The sequence below is a fragment of the Channa argus genome, chromosome 17, assembly GCF_033026475.1.
Source record: "Channa argus isolate prfri chromosome 17, Channa argus male v1.0, whole genome shotgun sequence".
In the NCBI taxonomy this organism is placed as follows: Eukaryota; Metazoa; Chordata; class Actinopteri; order Anabantiformes; family Channidae; genus Channa; species Channa argus.
The window spans coordinates 9,688,782-9,705,032 of NC_090213.1; the positions used below are offsets into that span (position 1 = coordinate 9,688,782).

The 16,251-nt window shown below is 38.3% G+C and overlaps 2 protein-coding genes across 17 annotated transcripts in view; one reads left to right on the forward strand and one right to left on the reverse strand.

The window, feature by feature from the left end:
• syne1a (spectrin repeat containing, nuclear envelope 1a) overlaps positions 1–2,666 on the forward strand; it is a 123,951-nt gene extending 121,285 nt beyond the window's left edge. For 11 of the 14 annotated variants that reach the window (XM_067481338.1, XM_067481334.1, XM_067481330.1 and 8 more), the window contains one exon: positions 1,308–2,666. In XM_067481338.1, the coding sequence (XP_067337439.1) occupies positions 1,308–1,587 (280 nt within the window). In that variant the 3' untranslated portion in view covers positions 1,588–2,666. The remainder of the gene's footprint in view (positions 1–1,307) is intronic. The other 3 variants (XM_067481335.1, XM_067481332.1, XM_067481343.1) reach the window with 2 other exon arrangements.
• Positions 397–16,194, reverse strand: esr1 (estrogen receptor 1). Of its 3 annotated transcripts, XM_067481351.1 has the most exons (12): positions 15,756–16,194; positions 14,874–14,972; positions 13,918–14,318; positions 12,776–12,984; positions 12,181–12,297; positions 11,358–11,551; positions 11,055–11,208; positions 9,583–9,721; positions 8,503–8,636; positions 7,127–7,310; positions 5,583–5,861; positions 397–488 (listed from the first exon to the last, which is right to left on the reverse strand). In XM_067481351.1, exons 3-12 carry the CDS (start codon positions 14,211–14,213, stop codon positions 443–445), a joined length of 1,752 nt encoding a protein of 583 aa, XP_067337452.1. In that variant the 5' UTR covers positions 14,214–14,318; positions 14,874–14,972; positions 15,756–16,194; the 3' UTR covers positions 397–442. The 3 variants fall into 3 exon arrangements, with proteins under 3 accessions (XP_067337452.1, XP_067337453.1, XP_067337454.1); XM_067481352.1 differs by lacking the exons at positions 14,874–14,972; positions 15,756–16,194 and having other exon boundaries at positions 399–488; positions 13,825–13,955; XM_067481353.1 differs by lacking the exons at positions 13,918–14,318; positions 14,874–14,972; positions 15,756–16,194 and adding an exon at positions 13,291–13,804 and having other exon boundaries at positions 399–488.
• Between the last annotated feature and the right edge of the window lie 57 nt (positions 16,195–16,251).

Here is a 16,251-nt window from a genome sequence, read left to right on the forward strand (position 1 = left end):
CTTCTACCTTCTTTATTTACTTGGTTTCTTTTCCAGACCTCTTAATTCTCCTACCTCTGGCATATCAGATTGAACCTCCTATATGCTTTTCATTTAGTACTAACAATAACAAACACAGGCCTGCTGATGACTTGGTTAAATCTAGCAGCAGAAAAATGTCTTTGTTTTCTCCTGATTCCGTTCTTTGTGTGAAAAAAATCACATGGACTACAGAAATTTAAATCAAAGAAAGCAGGAGGAGCTGCTTAGCCTGAACCACATGGATAACGAAAGATGTACATGTTGTTCATGTGTTCACGGTAGATGTAAGATGTCGGAAAACTACATGAAATTGGCTGCAGGGAGACCAGCTGGGGGAGTGTCTGCATATCTGACCTTCCTTAAGCATCAGTGAGGATGGGCTGTAGTGAGAACACGCTGTTCCTCCCCTTGAGCCTTGGCTCTAACAGTGGAAATCTGCAGAGAGGCATTTGGCATTCCTCTGGCTCCTGTTTAGAACAAGACATGGCATTGAACTGTCACACACTCAGCTATAAACCAGAGCTGACTCATGGCCAACTATCTAGAAATGCTTGTGATTTAACTTGTGTTTGTGCCTGTATTGTGGGTCGGCAGATCGACTTTGTCTGTGTCTCTGTGTTTGATCGTTGGGACTGTCTTGGTCAGATCTTGATCTGTTTGCTGCATTTTTCTTCCTTTTTGTCTTGAAAGTGTGTGTAATTTATTTTCCCAGACATGGGTTAAGTAGTATTTGCAAATAACTTATTTTAACCCAGTTAAAATTAACTGCAACTACATATTATTTCTTTGTTGTTCTGACATTAATCTTCTCAATTAAGAGTTTGGTCTAACATTAAAAAAAAACCTGTGAAAAAGCCATGCTCTTAATGCCAGGATCAGTTTTCTCCTTTTGTCTATACGACCATTTTTGCTTGAAATTAAACAAATTAGTTTAAAATAATTCTCATTTCAATAATCATCTAATCCATTCAGCTCTAATTAGGAAACTACAGACATTCAAACAATGAAGTGAAAGTTTCTGGTACTGGTTTTACATGTTCATTAAAGTAGTTAAGAAATTACTTTTGTAAATTTAAATGAATTCCAAAACATATTTTATCATAAAAGGTTTTTATTAACTAAACAATCTGATTTTGGAACATTTGTTACTACATAGTTAAGCATACAAATAGGAAAAAAACATTGAACAAACTTGAACATTCAAGTGGTTTTCACAACAGTGATTTGCAAATACTAGTGAGCTCAGGTCTGTTCTCTGCTGTCTTTAACTCGTGTTTGTCTTCCAGCAGCCGGAGCCGATCACCAGGCGCCGCTGGCTGCGTTTCCTCCCATTCTGATCTTCCAGACGGCATCTCTTCATCAACCTCCAACTCCTCAAAGGGCCAGTCCTTCCTGCTGCGTGTCCTCCGGGCTGCACTCCCTGTCCAGCTGCTGCTCCTGCTCCTCATCGGTCTGGCCTGCTTAGTGCCCATGACAGAGGAGGACTACAGCTGCCACCATGCCAACAACTTTGCCCGCTCCTTCCATCCCATGCTGCGCTACACCAACGGACCTCCGCCAATATAAAGAGCAGCGGAATATCTACCTACTGCTTTGCCAAGGACTCCACTGACTCCTGTGAATGTTTCCGCTTCACACAAAGTACGTATGAAGTGATTTAGAGGTGATATGAAGATTTCTCACCAACATTGCGCACACACACTCACACACACTGGCCTGAAGTCACCTCAACCCTTTAAATCTACTCTCCAGACTATATGGACCTTCATCTGGAGAACCCACCCACCCAATCCAAATATTTAACGTTGTTTTAACTTAAATGTGTATAGTATTTTTTTTGGGTTTCTAAAGAAACCTGTGAAAACAATTACAAAACAAAGCACTATTTATATACTGTATGTTAGGAGCCAAAGTCTACCGTGCTTTTTGTCTGATACTCAGTGCTGCTACTATTTATTTAATGTTCAATCAGTTGATACTGTAGATTGTTAGTACTGACAAAGCTAAGTGCCACTGTGTGTGGGCGATATTATGACTATACATTTTAGAATAGACTTGTAGGTTGTGTAGCAGTCAATTACATTACATAAAGATTTTCTTTCCAAGAGACATTTGAAGAACTGCTCCAACTAAACGCAGAAAAAAACTCAACGGAACCTACTGAAGGATAAGCAGACAGCTTGATGATATTTGGTCGACATATTTTCAGTGAACCTGCTCAAACCAGCACTGTTGAAGGTACTACACTGAAGCTGTCCAGCCGAGTTGGCAGACTTCATTCCCCAAAAGCCAAGGCTCATGTGTCTGTTTTTAATTTCCGTATTTAATCAACTTGTTTAAAAATACAACTGATTTGTATATTAATGTTGAAATGCCTTTGAATACGGGCCATTATTTTTTTATCTTCATTTTTGAGCATGCAATTGAGAGTCCCCTGCTTTTAAGAAAGTCAAACAATCACTGGTAGCATTTTAGATGACTGTAACAAAGTGTGCTTTGTAATAACTGCGATAATTATTCTGTGGTGATGAGACAACAGAATCTGTTTTTTTTTTAAATATGAAAAATTATTATTTATGTATGTACAGTTTGCTAATGCCAACTTCATGAAGAGTAATCCCTTTGCAAATAAAACTTGAAATGTTTACTTCTGTGTATTGTTAGACTACTTAAATTCAAAAGATACATGGTAATGAATAGTACTTTCCCAAATTATTTTTCTTCCACAATCCATTTCACTGTATTACCTTCAAATCTAACATTTTCCCCACAAGTAGTTGCGTTTTTTTTTTTTTTGTATTAAACTGTAAAGGTAATATGATCCACCAATTAGTCAATCAACAGAATAATGTGCAGTTGGTTGCAAATGTTTGCATCCCCTCATGTGGAAAATAGCAGTGAAAATAAATTTTTATCCACATTTAACACATTCAGCTAATACAAATGTTCATCAGAAATTATTTTCTGATTAAGTTATAAGGAGGACTCAAACAAATGCACTGACAATTTTCTATATTTTATTGTATTTTTTTTTATACAGTCATTGACCATTTTTGTTAAACATTTGTTCTAGTTGAAATTTCAATTTTACGTTGGGATGAGGATTTGGTGTGCATTCACTTACTGAAATGGCACATTGCATCCATCTGTATATGGAGTACAAATTCACACATTGGGGAGAAATGCAGAATATTAGCTGTAGTTTAAAATGCATTCCAACAGAATGCAAAGTTAATGTTAAGAAGCAGAACAACTGCATGTAAAGAAACTAATTCATCGAAGGCAGCATGAACTGGAGACACTTTATGATCTGTTTCACAAATGTACAGACAAAAAAATAAAAACCATGTGTACACTGATTGTAGTACAAACAAATGGTCACAAATGACATGAAGCAAGTACGCTGCCCGACCAAGAAAAAAAGTAACACACATTCAGTGTGTTACCGTTTCAATGAGCCTATAAAATGTCATAATCTGATCTTTTATAAATAAATGAAGGGTCAGAGCACTCTATAAAGTCTGCATAAATCTTAAAAGGTTAAGATCTAGACTCGTGGTGGTCAGCCCAAATTTTGTGGTTTCAGCAGTGTCCTTGGTTGTTTTCTATGCTTAATGCGGCAAAGCTCTCTGACACAGTTGCATCTTTTTCAAGAACGCAATATATTAACATTAGCATATTTAATTAAGACACGAGAAGCTACTCATTGTGTTAGTTATGGCTGAAGACTTACCAATTTGCTTAGGAAAATTCAGGAGGGGACTTTTTTTGGCCAGGCAGTGTATTTGCTTTGCTTTCTGTCAGCGTATCTTGAAACTTCCATTCGAGATGGTTAATTAAACACTTTAGAGCCCACAACTTACCAATACGTACTACTTTTATCAACAAGGAAACAAGATGCAAAGCTTAAATTGAAAGTTGACAGCAGTAACGTATTACAACATCCTCCCCAGTTGTGTTGTTGTATAATGCACAAGTACTAGGTTCCCAGGGATACTACAAATACCAAAAGTAAAGCTTCTCCCTAAGTTGCTTAGCACATAGACCATGTACCCTGTGATATGGGAACAGATACCGCATAGTTAGAAAACACTCGCAGTATAAATATTTTTGAAGCTCTGCTAAAATTATCTTATTAGAATAAGGTATGCTGTAAATTTGGTTCAATTATGTTACAGGCTGTAATCTAAAGTGTTACTATAATTAAAATATTTTGTTGGTAAAAATAAACCTATATGAATATGAGAATGACAATTCATAAACTAAACTGCACTTACTATATTGTAAGAAAGCCCCAATCATGTCCACAGCAGATATGTTTTTTTTGTTTTTTTTGTAACACAGGATCAAATTTAGTTTACCAAGGAGAAACAAATAACTGCTTATGTGCACAAAGTAAATTATAACAGCCGTGTTTTTGGAGTTGTGTAAATCCAGTACAACATATGAACGGTAACAGGTTGTAGCTGTGACTGGTTCAAAGGTTGAACTACTGCACCCAGGTAAAAATCTATGCATCATATCAGCTTGGAGCCTGTCATTGAATCAGATCATCTTTCTCTCTTTCTTAGAGCCTCTCAGCCAAATACATATACAAACTTTAAATACAAATTCAGGACAAACTTTGGTGCAAGTAAGCCCAGACAATAAACCTACTATACACACAGCGCTGTGGACAGGGTCAAGTTACCCAACAATAAAACCTAGCTTCCATCAGTGCTTATGGATTTGATTGTGCATTAATTGCATTACGTTGTTCATAACCACTGTGGATTTTACAATTTCATTGCTGAAAGAACTTTTTCCACAAATATATCAGCGGCTGTAGCTCAGTTGCTAAGGCAGTCGTCCATGGACCACATGGTCAGGGGTTCGAGCTAAATGTCGAAGTGTCCTTGGGGAAGACACTGAACCCCAAGTTGCTCTTGGTGGGTCAGGTGTGCACCTTGCATGGCAGTAACCACCATTTCTGTGCGCGTGTGTGTATGAGTGTGTGAGAATGAGTGAATGGGAATCAACATTGTAAAGCGCTTTGGATAAAAGCACTATATAAGTGGCCATTTACAATTTTTAAAATCTCATGTGCACGTAGAATAATGTTTAATAATGTTCTAAATGTTTAAACATCTGAAGCAATTTTAAAAAAACAGTTTTAGCATAATTTCGTTTATAATCCCCCTTTAAATGTAAATATAAAGCCTACTAGCCCCTTAAACTCATGAGGAAGTGCACTTTGCTCGAGACAAATAAAAATAAAAATTAGCTGCTCATCATTTCAAACTGTAGCTAACAGAATGCCAAACTACTGTATGTTCTAATGCCTGCTGTTGGAAAAGGGACAATAGAAGAGTAACTGCATTAAAGCTGTAGTGAACTGGAGAAGGAATAATCTCTTCCTAATAGACTACAAAAATTAAAATTAAAATAAATCCCTAAATCTTTAATCATTTAATGAAATGAAGTCAAATACTGCAATGTAACTTTCCTTCCAACACATATGCATAAAAATGACTTTTGACACGCGTCTGTCTCATAGGAGGTGGGTGCAGTCAGAAACTGACCTTCCGTACTGCAGAACACTTGAACCTGTGTGGGGTTTGCTTGGGCTATCATGGTTGTCTCGGGGTCCTGAACTGGAGCCAGCTGAGGAGGATCCACTGTTGTTGCTGTTGTTGTGGTTGTTCGTGAGGGAGGGAGACACTCTGTTTGCCTGGGACCAGACCTGAGATGGTTTAACTGGGCGGTGAAGATGGTGAGCATCCAGCATCTCCAGCAGCAGGTCATACAGAGGCACTCGGTTCTTGCACTTCATGCTGTATAGGTGCTCCATGCCTTTGTTACTGCAGGGAGTGTGGACAAAGGGGACACTGGGATAAATCTGTCAAATCACAAGTAAAGCTCCACACCTTTTTCTACATATAGTTCATTTTACTTTTTGTAAATAACCTAATTTTTTAGACTTGTACAAGAGACATGACAGTTGCATGTGTTATATGTGGCACAGTAATTGCAAAATGTCATTTTCATTTTGGACAGTTTCAACTGGTCCAGTTGAACGAGGTTAGATTACAGCAAAAAATGAGAAACGATCATCATGTTACATTATGCATTTATTGCTATTACCATAAAGTACATCCACTGCGAGCAGGTGCAGAACTTGATATTTTTTATCAATAGGCTAGTGTGTGTTATATATATATATATATATATATATATATATATATATATATATATATATATATATATATATATATATATATATATATATATATATATATATATATATATATATATATATATATATATATATATATATATATATATATATATATATATATATATATATATATATATATATATATATATAACACGCTAAAATAATAAACAGTTGTGGAGAGGTAAAAATCCATCTTTTGCCAGGGTAATCTCTTTGGTTGCAAGTACTACAAAATATATAAAACAATCTAAATCTACTTAATCATATTGGGGTTTGCCCAATATCAGTGTGTGTGTGATGGGCTAGAGTTGCAGATAAGAGATTAAACTGAGTTTGCAAATCCTTTTACACAAGATTCAACCACCAATCCTTTTACACTCTTCCTCTTAGCCAAGCACATCAAACAAGAGCTTCCGCAATTTAGCTACTACTTGGCTTCTCTTGAAATTACCTGGAAGTACCAGCTAAATTTAGTAAAATAATTAATAGTCATTCTTACTTGGATATATTTATACAATACACACAATCATACTTTTTCACAACAACAGGTGCTAAAAGTTAATCAAGACATTTATAGTGAATAACGTCAGTGCCTTTCTTGTTGGAATACTACAAACAGTTTTCAAACATTTCAGTGGTAGAAATTCACATTCCAGCAGATTGATAAAACTTTCAAATTATGGCAAAGCATCTTCTTACCTTTTATCAATGAGCTATCACAGAAATATCTTACCTGGAATTACGCATCAATTACAGTTAAAAAAAAAAAAACAATAACCCTTTTACGTATTCCACCAATCTGAAGAGTTGTTTCCACGGAAACTTGTTTGAATGAAAAGACCTTTCATATGATGAATGCAAGAGAGACATTTTCTAATTGGAATTCACCTCATGTGCCTGATGTGGGAGAGCAGGAGGAGCAGCTGGGCCTGTCGTCTCAACTGCTGCTGAACTGAGCAACCTGATTGGCTGATATGATGTACAAGGGCTTCAGTGATGGTGTCCAGCATGTTTTGCACTGCTGCACTGTCATGTAGTGGCTCCATGGTGCCGGTGCAGAAAGAGAAAGCACCTGATAGAGGGAAAACATAAGCTTTTCACACATATTTTAGCTGACCTTTTATTTCTTAATCAGATACATCATGCACATTACTGCACTGGCATATATAGATTCAAACTATAGACAATATTATATTTAACTCTTACTCAATATGAGCAGAGTTTAAATGCAGTTCGAGTGTTGCCTACGCAGTAATCAGCAGCTGTACCACTATTGTCATCCCCCTGGTATTTTAGTTGACTCAGTTTCCCATATAGAATATCTTAATTTCCAGGACAAACACAGTCCCATGTCTCATGTTGTCATGGCAACAGTTATTGGGCATATTGATGATACAGCCCTTTCCAGAACACTCTGTTCAACTAATGTCCCTGAGAAGTGTCAAGTGTGTGAGTGCTCCACCTCTGTGTGTGTAGTTTAACACTGTTCAATGTTTCATCTCCACATCAGAAACTAAAACTATAGATATAATTGTACACCATCTAGGATTCATAGGATGGGGTTAATGAACGAAAACAAATGCTGGAAGTGCCACAAGGAGGTAGGAACATTTACATTTATGTCCACTTGTGTATCCACTCTGGCATAAAACCATATAGTGTGTGAGAAATTGGCTGTGTGTCATTCTGCCTTTAACTCCTTCTGCCTTCTTAGAGACAGAACTGAGCTCCCACAGTTGTCGAACAGTCAGTTCACTATTGTGACGTTAGGGAATGTTACAACAACTAGACTAATTTAATGAAATTGGAAATCTTCTAAAATGCCAGAATGGAAAGAATTGATGGATGAAATAATTAGAAATGCCTCTTATGAGAAAATGTTGGGAAGAACATCGGGGTTTAAATGAACGCGGGCAATATGGTTGGACATCAGATGCTTTGGTGTATTTCAAAATAGTAAAGAATGACCACCACTGATTTGAAGAAAAAAAAACAAACATTACATTTCAATTAAAAAAAGAAAAAAAAAACTAAATCTAGACAAAGTAGTGTAGATGTGAGCAAAACTGTGTAAAACTGCAACAATTAGCCAAAGAGCGTTTATATTAGCGTTATATTCTTGTATATATTGTTTATATTAGAGAAGTCTCCCTGCTGCCCACCGTCAGTGTTTCTGAAAAAATTAAAAAAAAAACTTTTTCAAAGTGAACACTGTATAAGACAGACAGGCTATGTGAGGTAGGCACTCACACAAGTTGCCTCACCGGAGTTGAGCAAGATGATAGCTTTAAGACAAACAAACTCCTCAGGCTTGAGTTTGAGCACACGGAAGCGGGAAGTAGTGGCCAACAGCATGTCAAAGATCTCAGCCATGCCCTCGACACAGTCACCTTCATTCCTGGAAGGCAGAATGACAGAAAAGGTGAAATTATGCGTTTGATTTTAGAGCCAATTTCCATATCCTTTGGCATTTAGGATTCTGTAAATCATACATGGATAAACAGCATTGTGTAATTCACCTAAATCTGAGTTCAAGGCTGCAGTGAACCATGAGAGTAAAAAGAACCTGAACAGTTCTATCACCATGAAATTGCCCAGAAAGTGCCCAGATAAACCGCTAATGGACTGAATTACTGCAATGCTCAATTTGTCGTCATAGTTGAGAAGTGATGGAAAGACTTATATTATCCAATGGTTGGAGTGCAAGATAAACCTAGACAGTACAGGGCCAAGGGAATTTGTCAACCCTGACCCACAGCATTTTAGCCCTCATGGCCAATTGGTGAGGACACTCACTCCTATTTTCTCTCGGAGGTTGGTACTGTGCTTGGCCAGCTTGTTTACTTTGAACATAGGGGGAAATGGAGGGAACAATCTGTGCCTGCTGAGCAGAAAACAGTCATGGCTCATGTCTCCCCGAATCTCTATTTTCTCATCATCTCTGTTCATCATTTAGCTATTTCTCCTTCACATCCTTCCCCATCACAACTCCCTTCACTGCTCTTCCTTTTCCATCATTCTTTGCATTGAAGATTTGATTAAATCTCTGCCCTGGTGGTAAGCTCAGCACTGTAATGATGAGTGGATATTTCAGGTTAGAGAGAGGCTGCTCTCTACTCTATGGGGTACATGTAATTAGTCTTCCACTCTGGCGGACGTGTTGGGATGACACAATGGGTGACAAGGTGTGAAATGGAAAATCTACAATGCTGATATATCACTCTTAAGATCCTAGTGAGAGTGAGAGGAAAGTAAATAGGAAGGAAAAAAAAACAGGACCAGAGAGATGGAAAAGTATAGTAAGGTGCATGCCGCAGAGTAGGAAGGCAAGTATTTCTTGCTACCTGTCCAGTATGAGATCTTGAGCAAAGATGAGTTTGCCGGGGCAGTGGATAGATCGCCAGATCAGCCCGATCATCAGCACCTCCAGCCATGAGCTCTCTAGCAGCTGCACCTGGTCATGAAGGGACAGCTGCAGGAAACCTAGAAAAACCCACAGTAATGACCTTTTTTTATAAAAAGGAAAACACTGATCCACACGCATTTACGAGTTCACGTAACCACTTACAAAACCAAAGAGTGGTCCAGAGGGAAAATACATTTTTTGGACTCTTGTCTCAAAAATTGCTGAGACAATTGTTTTTGCCACAAATAAATATAGAAAAATATCTATATCTAAAATATTTTTATATCAGTACAGATCATATAGAGTGGTCGGTGGTGTATTCTGTAGTTTAACAAGAAATATTCAAACTCACAGAGTTGAATGTTATCTAAGCACCTATGTTCCACTCGCAAATAAACACGCAAGCCATTGTTTTGTGGCAGGAATTGACTACTTTTCTAAAACCATCCGCAATCTCTGTCCTCACTTATGAAGCCTTATCGCTTGCACTCAGCTGTTTCTGATCATATGTAATTACAGCCAATTCCCTTTCATTGTCCCACTGTGTACCCAGTTTGGACCCTCGCAATTAAAACCGTGTGCCTTAGGGCTTTTAGTGACGCAGAGGGTTGTAATACCTCAAAATCAGGATTTACTCATTTAGAGAGCATGATGTGTGTGAGTCTGTGTGTGTGTCCATGCATACGAAAGAGTGATCTCTTGTACTGCATTTAGGCACTATGGGGAGCCAACAGATTGGCCAAACAATCCTCTCAAAGGTGATGACGGTAATTACCACATTGTAATGGCTTTGCAATTGTATGTGTGTGTGTGTGTCTGCAATAAATGTCTCCCAGTACTAGCATTCAAGAGCCACCAGCTATCTCTCACAGAACATCTGCATGTTTGAATGTTAAAGAAATACATTGTCTCCAAGCTTATGAAATTATATCTTAATATACACTAGACATAAGAAGGGGGTGGATGTTGGTATGGCAGTCGTCCACGGACAGGGTCAGTGGTTCGATCCCCGGTCCCAGCTTTAAGTCAAAGTGTCTCTGGGTTAGACACTGAACCCCGAACAGCACATTCACATCCCCAGCTGTCCAGTGCCGGTTCAAGCCCGGTAGAAATTGGGGATGGTTGTGTCAGGAAGGACATCCGGCGTGAAAACTGTGCCAAATCAACATGTGGACAATGATCCATCGTGGGGACCCTGAATTCACAGGATAAGCCAAAAGGGGGGAAATAAAGGTTGTCATGGTGCTCCAGCAAAATCGACCCATATTGTTATCAGTTGTGTATCAGTGTTGTGTGTAATTGCCGGTCCTATATTTTACTTTTTAAATATCTGTTATTGATTAGAAAAAAAACAAAATCAATTTTTTACATTTTTTTTACTTATTGCTGTGCTATTTAATTTATTACAACCTGGAAGCTTTTTGGCCCAAGCAATCATGTGGACCAGCTCCTTGTCGGCCATGTTGGTCAGCAAGCCCATCATGGTGACCTCAGTGTAGGGTCGGCTCAGCTCCTGTCGGGAGGTAAGTACTGGGGGCTCGGCCCCCTTGAGCAGGATCAGTACCTGGTGAAGCAGCCAATACAGAGTCACACCGTCAGTCCATTCAACCAAAACAATATAAGATGTATATGAAAGGACACTTTTGACCAACTACTTTTTTTCCAAAAGTTTTTGTTTAAATCAAATGTCATTGTTTCCAGATGAATCAGCACCTGATCAGGAGACATTCCAGTCACCGATGATTTTTCTACTTCTCCACCAGCACTACTACCGCTGCTGCTGTGTTTCCTCCCATTCGGAGAAGGCGCTGCTCTGTGCCCCTGGTCCTTAGAGGTCTTCACTCTATCACTGGTTCCTGTCCGTCGTTTGCAATGCCGTAAAACACGGTTGCGGTCTTTACGCACACCTTGTGGGGAACAGCAGCAGGAGTTTCATACAAAATAAGAAGCAGATACACATAGGAAATCCACTAATTTATTCATACAATATACCCAGAAACTTCTGCACATATACCTCAATCAGGCATTTCCCTCAACACTACTCATGCAAAGCTTCATGTCTGCTGCTTGCCAAAAAAATCCAACAGTGCGCACAAAATGGTGCCTGAGTGATTCAACAAGTATGAAAACAAAAATGTGGGTGTGCTAAGCAGCAGTTGTACTCCTTAAGAGGAAATCATTTCAAGGTCTTTTAAAGTTAGTCTCAACCTTATCTGCATCCACCACAGTTCTCATATTTGCGCCAATCCTCTTTGCAACATGCCATCGTTAATGGATTTTGAATTTCTATAAAAGATAATGGCTTTTTTTCTCTTGATATAAAAACAACATATAGAAAAGCTAAACTGTGCAAAAGCAAAAAAATAAAAAATAAAAATACAGAGGAAAAAAAATACAAATTTGCAAAAAATATATAATAATGCTCATTCAGGCCCTTTATTTTTGGCAATCCACTTAAGTGTCTGAATACGGACTTTTTAAAAAGCAGACCATCTTGGGGAAAAAGGGAAAATCTTTTGTCTGAGTTTCAACCCACCTCCTTTCATCATGCCCACTTCATAACACTTCCTAAGACGACAAGCCTGGCAGCTCTTCCTGCGATTCCTGTCTATAGTACACTGGTTGGTTGCTGGGCACATATAGTCATTGTGACCTGAAATAGAAAAAACTCTATTACTTCAAGACCCCCACTTGAGTTTTCAGTTCAGATTTAGGTTATTTGGCAGCCAAGAACACTCCATTCACTGACAATAGATGAAGCTTTGATCTGCACACAGAGACAGTGGTACATGGAGGTTCTACAGCACATTGTAAAGCAAGATGCAAACAGTGAATTGACAGTGCCTGAATGAAAATTACAACAATAAAACAAATTGCTAAATTATCCATTTTGCTCCCTTTTTAGCATCTCACAGCCCTCCTATCATCCTCTCTCTTTTCTCTTATGTTATATTAGTCAAGTTCCAGTTTACCCAGTCATGTCTCTGTAACTGTATGCAGCTTGTATGCTAAGTCATCAACCTTTAACATCCTTTACCCATTTTTTTGTGACCCCAAAAATCCTCCACAAACAAACCTTCTGAGATTCACAGCCACTGGTCACAAATAACAGAAGTAAAGAATCTACCTACCCTGGATGCTCCTCTTAAAGAAGGCCTTGCAGCCCTCACAGGACCACACCCCATAGTGGTACCCAGAGGCATAGTCACTGCACACCGCGCAGAAACGTGTCTCTTTAGCCATCTCAAAAGTCCCAGCACCAGCACCTGACTCCCCCACACTGTATGATTCGTCACTGGTACCACACAGCTCCCCTCTGGAAACTGGCTGCGGACTGGATCTGCCACAGGGCATTGATTTCAGCTCAGTTTAAATATCCCATCACAAATCACAATTCATTGCAATGCAAATTCAATAATATTAAACAAGTTCTATTCATAAAATATACCTGGACTATTTGAAAAAAAAGAAAGAAAAAACAAACAAAAGAAAAAAGCCACACCAGAAAAGGCCAGAGCTAACAACTACTTATTTACATAACTGTGATATTTAGCACATTGTCTCTAATTAGACAGTGGCTGGGACGAGAGCAGAGTACTATTTTCCACATGAGCCTGGAAACAATCTGTACTTCTCTTGTTCTTACGTATTGTTCCTTTCTCAAGGTCCTTGACAAAGTCCTTAATCTCAGGAATTAGAAACCAGGGAAAGGCTAAATCCTTTCTATAGAGATAATGGCAATGTTTTGTATAAAGCGAGAGATAAAAATGTTTTGTTAATAGGTGCATTTTAACAGAATGTCACTGTAATACATAAATCATTATTTGTTATTAAATACAGTTGTTATGAAACAACATTTAACACAGTAGAGTAAATAAAGTTAGGCAACTAAACAGATCAATTATTGTGAACTAAATACATTTTCTTATTGGATTACATGTTACATTTATAATATTTAACATGTTAAAACAAGCTAATTGCACACCATTGAAAGAACAGCACAGAGCCACAGTCTATTGATGTTTTGATTACTGCTCCTATCAGTTAATCAATCACCTCCCTACCGCACAAAAAAAAGAAAAGAAAAAAAAAATTAACCAAACTATTAGACTGAAGCTCTGAAGGTGGCATCTCTCACAAATTAACCGTCCCAGGTAAAATTGAATGGAGTGAGTCATACCTGTTGGTTCAGTCTACAAAACAATCTTTTTCTTCAAGCCCACAACACACACTTTTATCCACTCTGGTGATAAAGAAAAGTGTACTCCCTCACTTGTAGACGGGTGTTGAGGTGGTCTCCAGATAGTGTTGACTGGGCGGGTGCATAAAGGGGCTGAGTCGGGTACTGGAAGGTACAAACACAAGAGGACTGGTAGACCCACTGCCCAGGGACTGAAGACTGCCTTCAGAGGGTGGTCCATGGGTGTCCAAAGGAGCAGAGTAGTAGCCAGTGGTAGAGTGGCTGAAGAGAGGAGTCGGGGCAGGGGTAGTGGTAGTAAAGTCGTACGTTCCTTCCAGGAAGTCCACAGTGGCTACCCCTCCAGACCCCCGGCTCTCTTCGGGGTACATGTCACTGAGGGGGGCACGCAGTGGAGGCGAGTGACGTGGTGAGGAGAGGGTCTCCAGTTCTGAGAAGGCTGGGTTGATCCTGGATCAGAGTACTGGTCTGCAAGGCTGCCTCAGCAACATCAGAGCACAACAGCACTGATAAGCAACATGATTTAGACTTGCTCTCCCATTTGCGGGGAGGGGGGAGTGCAGACGAGTGCTGTTCTCTCTCTCTTTTTACTCTTTCCTCAGCCTCTGTTTCTCTTTTGTGTTTTCCAATAAAGCCTGTCAGGCAACTTTAAGAGTTCACTGTTTTTCCAGTCCTTTTCCTCTATCTGCCTCAAGCTTCTGCCTACAAGCCCCCACCGCCCCCCCAACAGCCATTCTAAAGACTCCTCCCAACCTGCTTCAAAGAGAAAGACAGAAACAACTTCCCCATCCTCAGTCAAACCATTATAAAATGCTTTCTTCTTCTTTGTCTTATATTGAAATCATTTAACAGTGATTGGTACCTACATACAAAAATGATTAACCTCTTAACCTCATTTAACTGTTACAACCCAATCTGTTTTTAGCTAAAGTACAGATATTTGTGTATATGAATTTGTGTGGAAGTAAGAATCAGTAGACAGAAAAAAGGGGTAAAAAGATGTTTTAACTTTTCACATGATAAATACTCACCTTTTACTCATAAATCTGCTTCATATATGCTGTGCAACACTGGAACTTGGCTCATCTCTCTGACTTTTTGACATGTAGCTGGGCTTATTGAACACAGGTCTAAGAGTGGAAAGGGTTAAAAAAAAGAAAGAAACAAATTATAGATGCAGCCAAATCGATAGCCTGGTGTGTTTAAATGCCAGGTCACCATAACACAGCAAACATAGCAGGAGGTCACATCTCATTCTGGCAGCCAATAATTACACAATCAATCCGAAATGATGGGATTGATGGTTACTTTCATCAGATGCGGCACAACCTAAATTATATACTTATACACTACAAAGTAAGAAAAACTAACAAAAATTATACAAGCTCATAGTATGAACATGTTAATATTTTATCAGGTCAAATCAGACATGAAATAGAAGACTATATAAACAAATCAAAGGGGCAGAGCATTTATGTAAATAACAACGGAAGGGAATCAATGTTTTTAGATATTTTTTTTTGTTTTTTGTTTTTTTTAAGATAGAAGTTCTAGGTTTCTGTTTTTTTACAAATCCCTTTGGTCTGTGCATGTTTTGGGACCAAGTATCAAGGTTTAAAAAATAAAATCATCCTTTGAGCTTAAACACTACAAAAACAAACAATATTTATGTAGGATTAAGTTCACTTATTCATAGCATGTGATAAATCAGTTATGACATATGTTGCTCTCATAAAATTATGATTAGTGCATATAGGTGCAAAAAGAAATAATTTTCAGATTACAATTTAAATGTTATGTCAATGCAGATAAATAAATGTTACTTTTAATTAAATTCTTCCAATTTCCATGTAATGTCAACTGTATAATGTATCAAAGAAATGATAAACATGACCACAAGCAATAACCAATACTTAGAGAGACATTTGGCAGGGAGGCTTCATTTTCCATTCTCTGTGCAACACCTTTCTTGAGTAAACAACCCAATTTTCAGGACATGTCAGGTCAAGTGGAAAGCAAGTAGGTCTGATGATGATATAAATTTTTTGCATTTCCCCTGGAATAAAATGAAGACATTGTTACATAAAAAGAAGAAAATGAAGTGAGTAAACCAGCTGAAATCACCTAAATGGCTCAAGACAAAATGCTTCTTATAGTAATGACTTCATTTTCATAACAGGCCACATTCACAAAGCATATCAGCAGCTTGAATGATGCTAGTTTACCCAGCTTATCCATTATTTTAATACACATGTTGCTGCATTTTGAGCAGCAACATTTAGGTGTTCTGGGTCCAACCTGACCCCAAGCTTACTAAAGGTCAATAAGTAAAAACTTGCAAATTTGCAATAACAAATGTCAAATTTAAGATGCATGTTAGCTACCCAATAACTGACAAAAATAATGCTG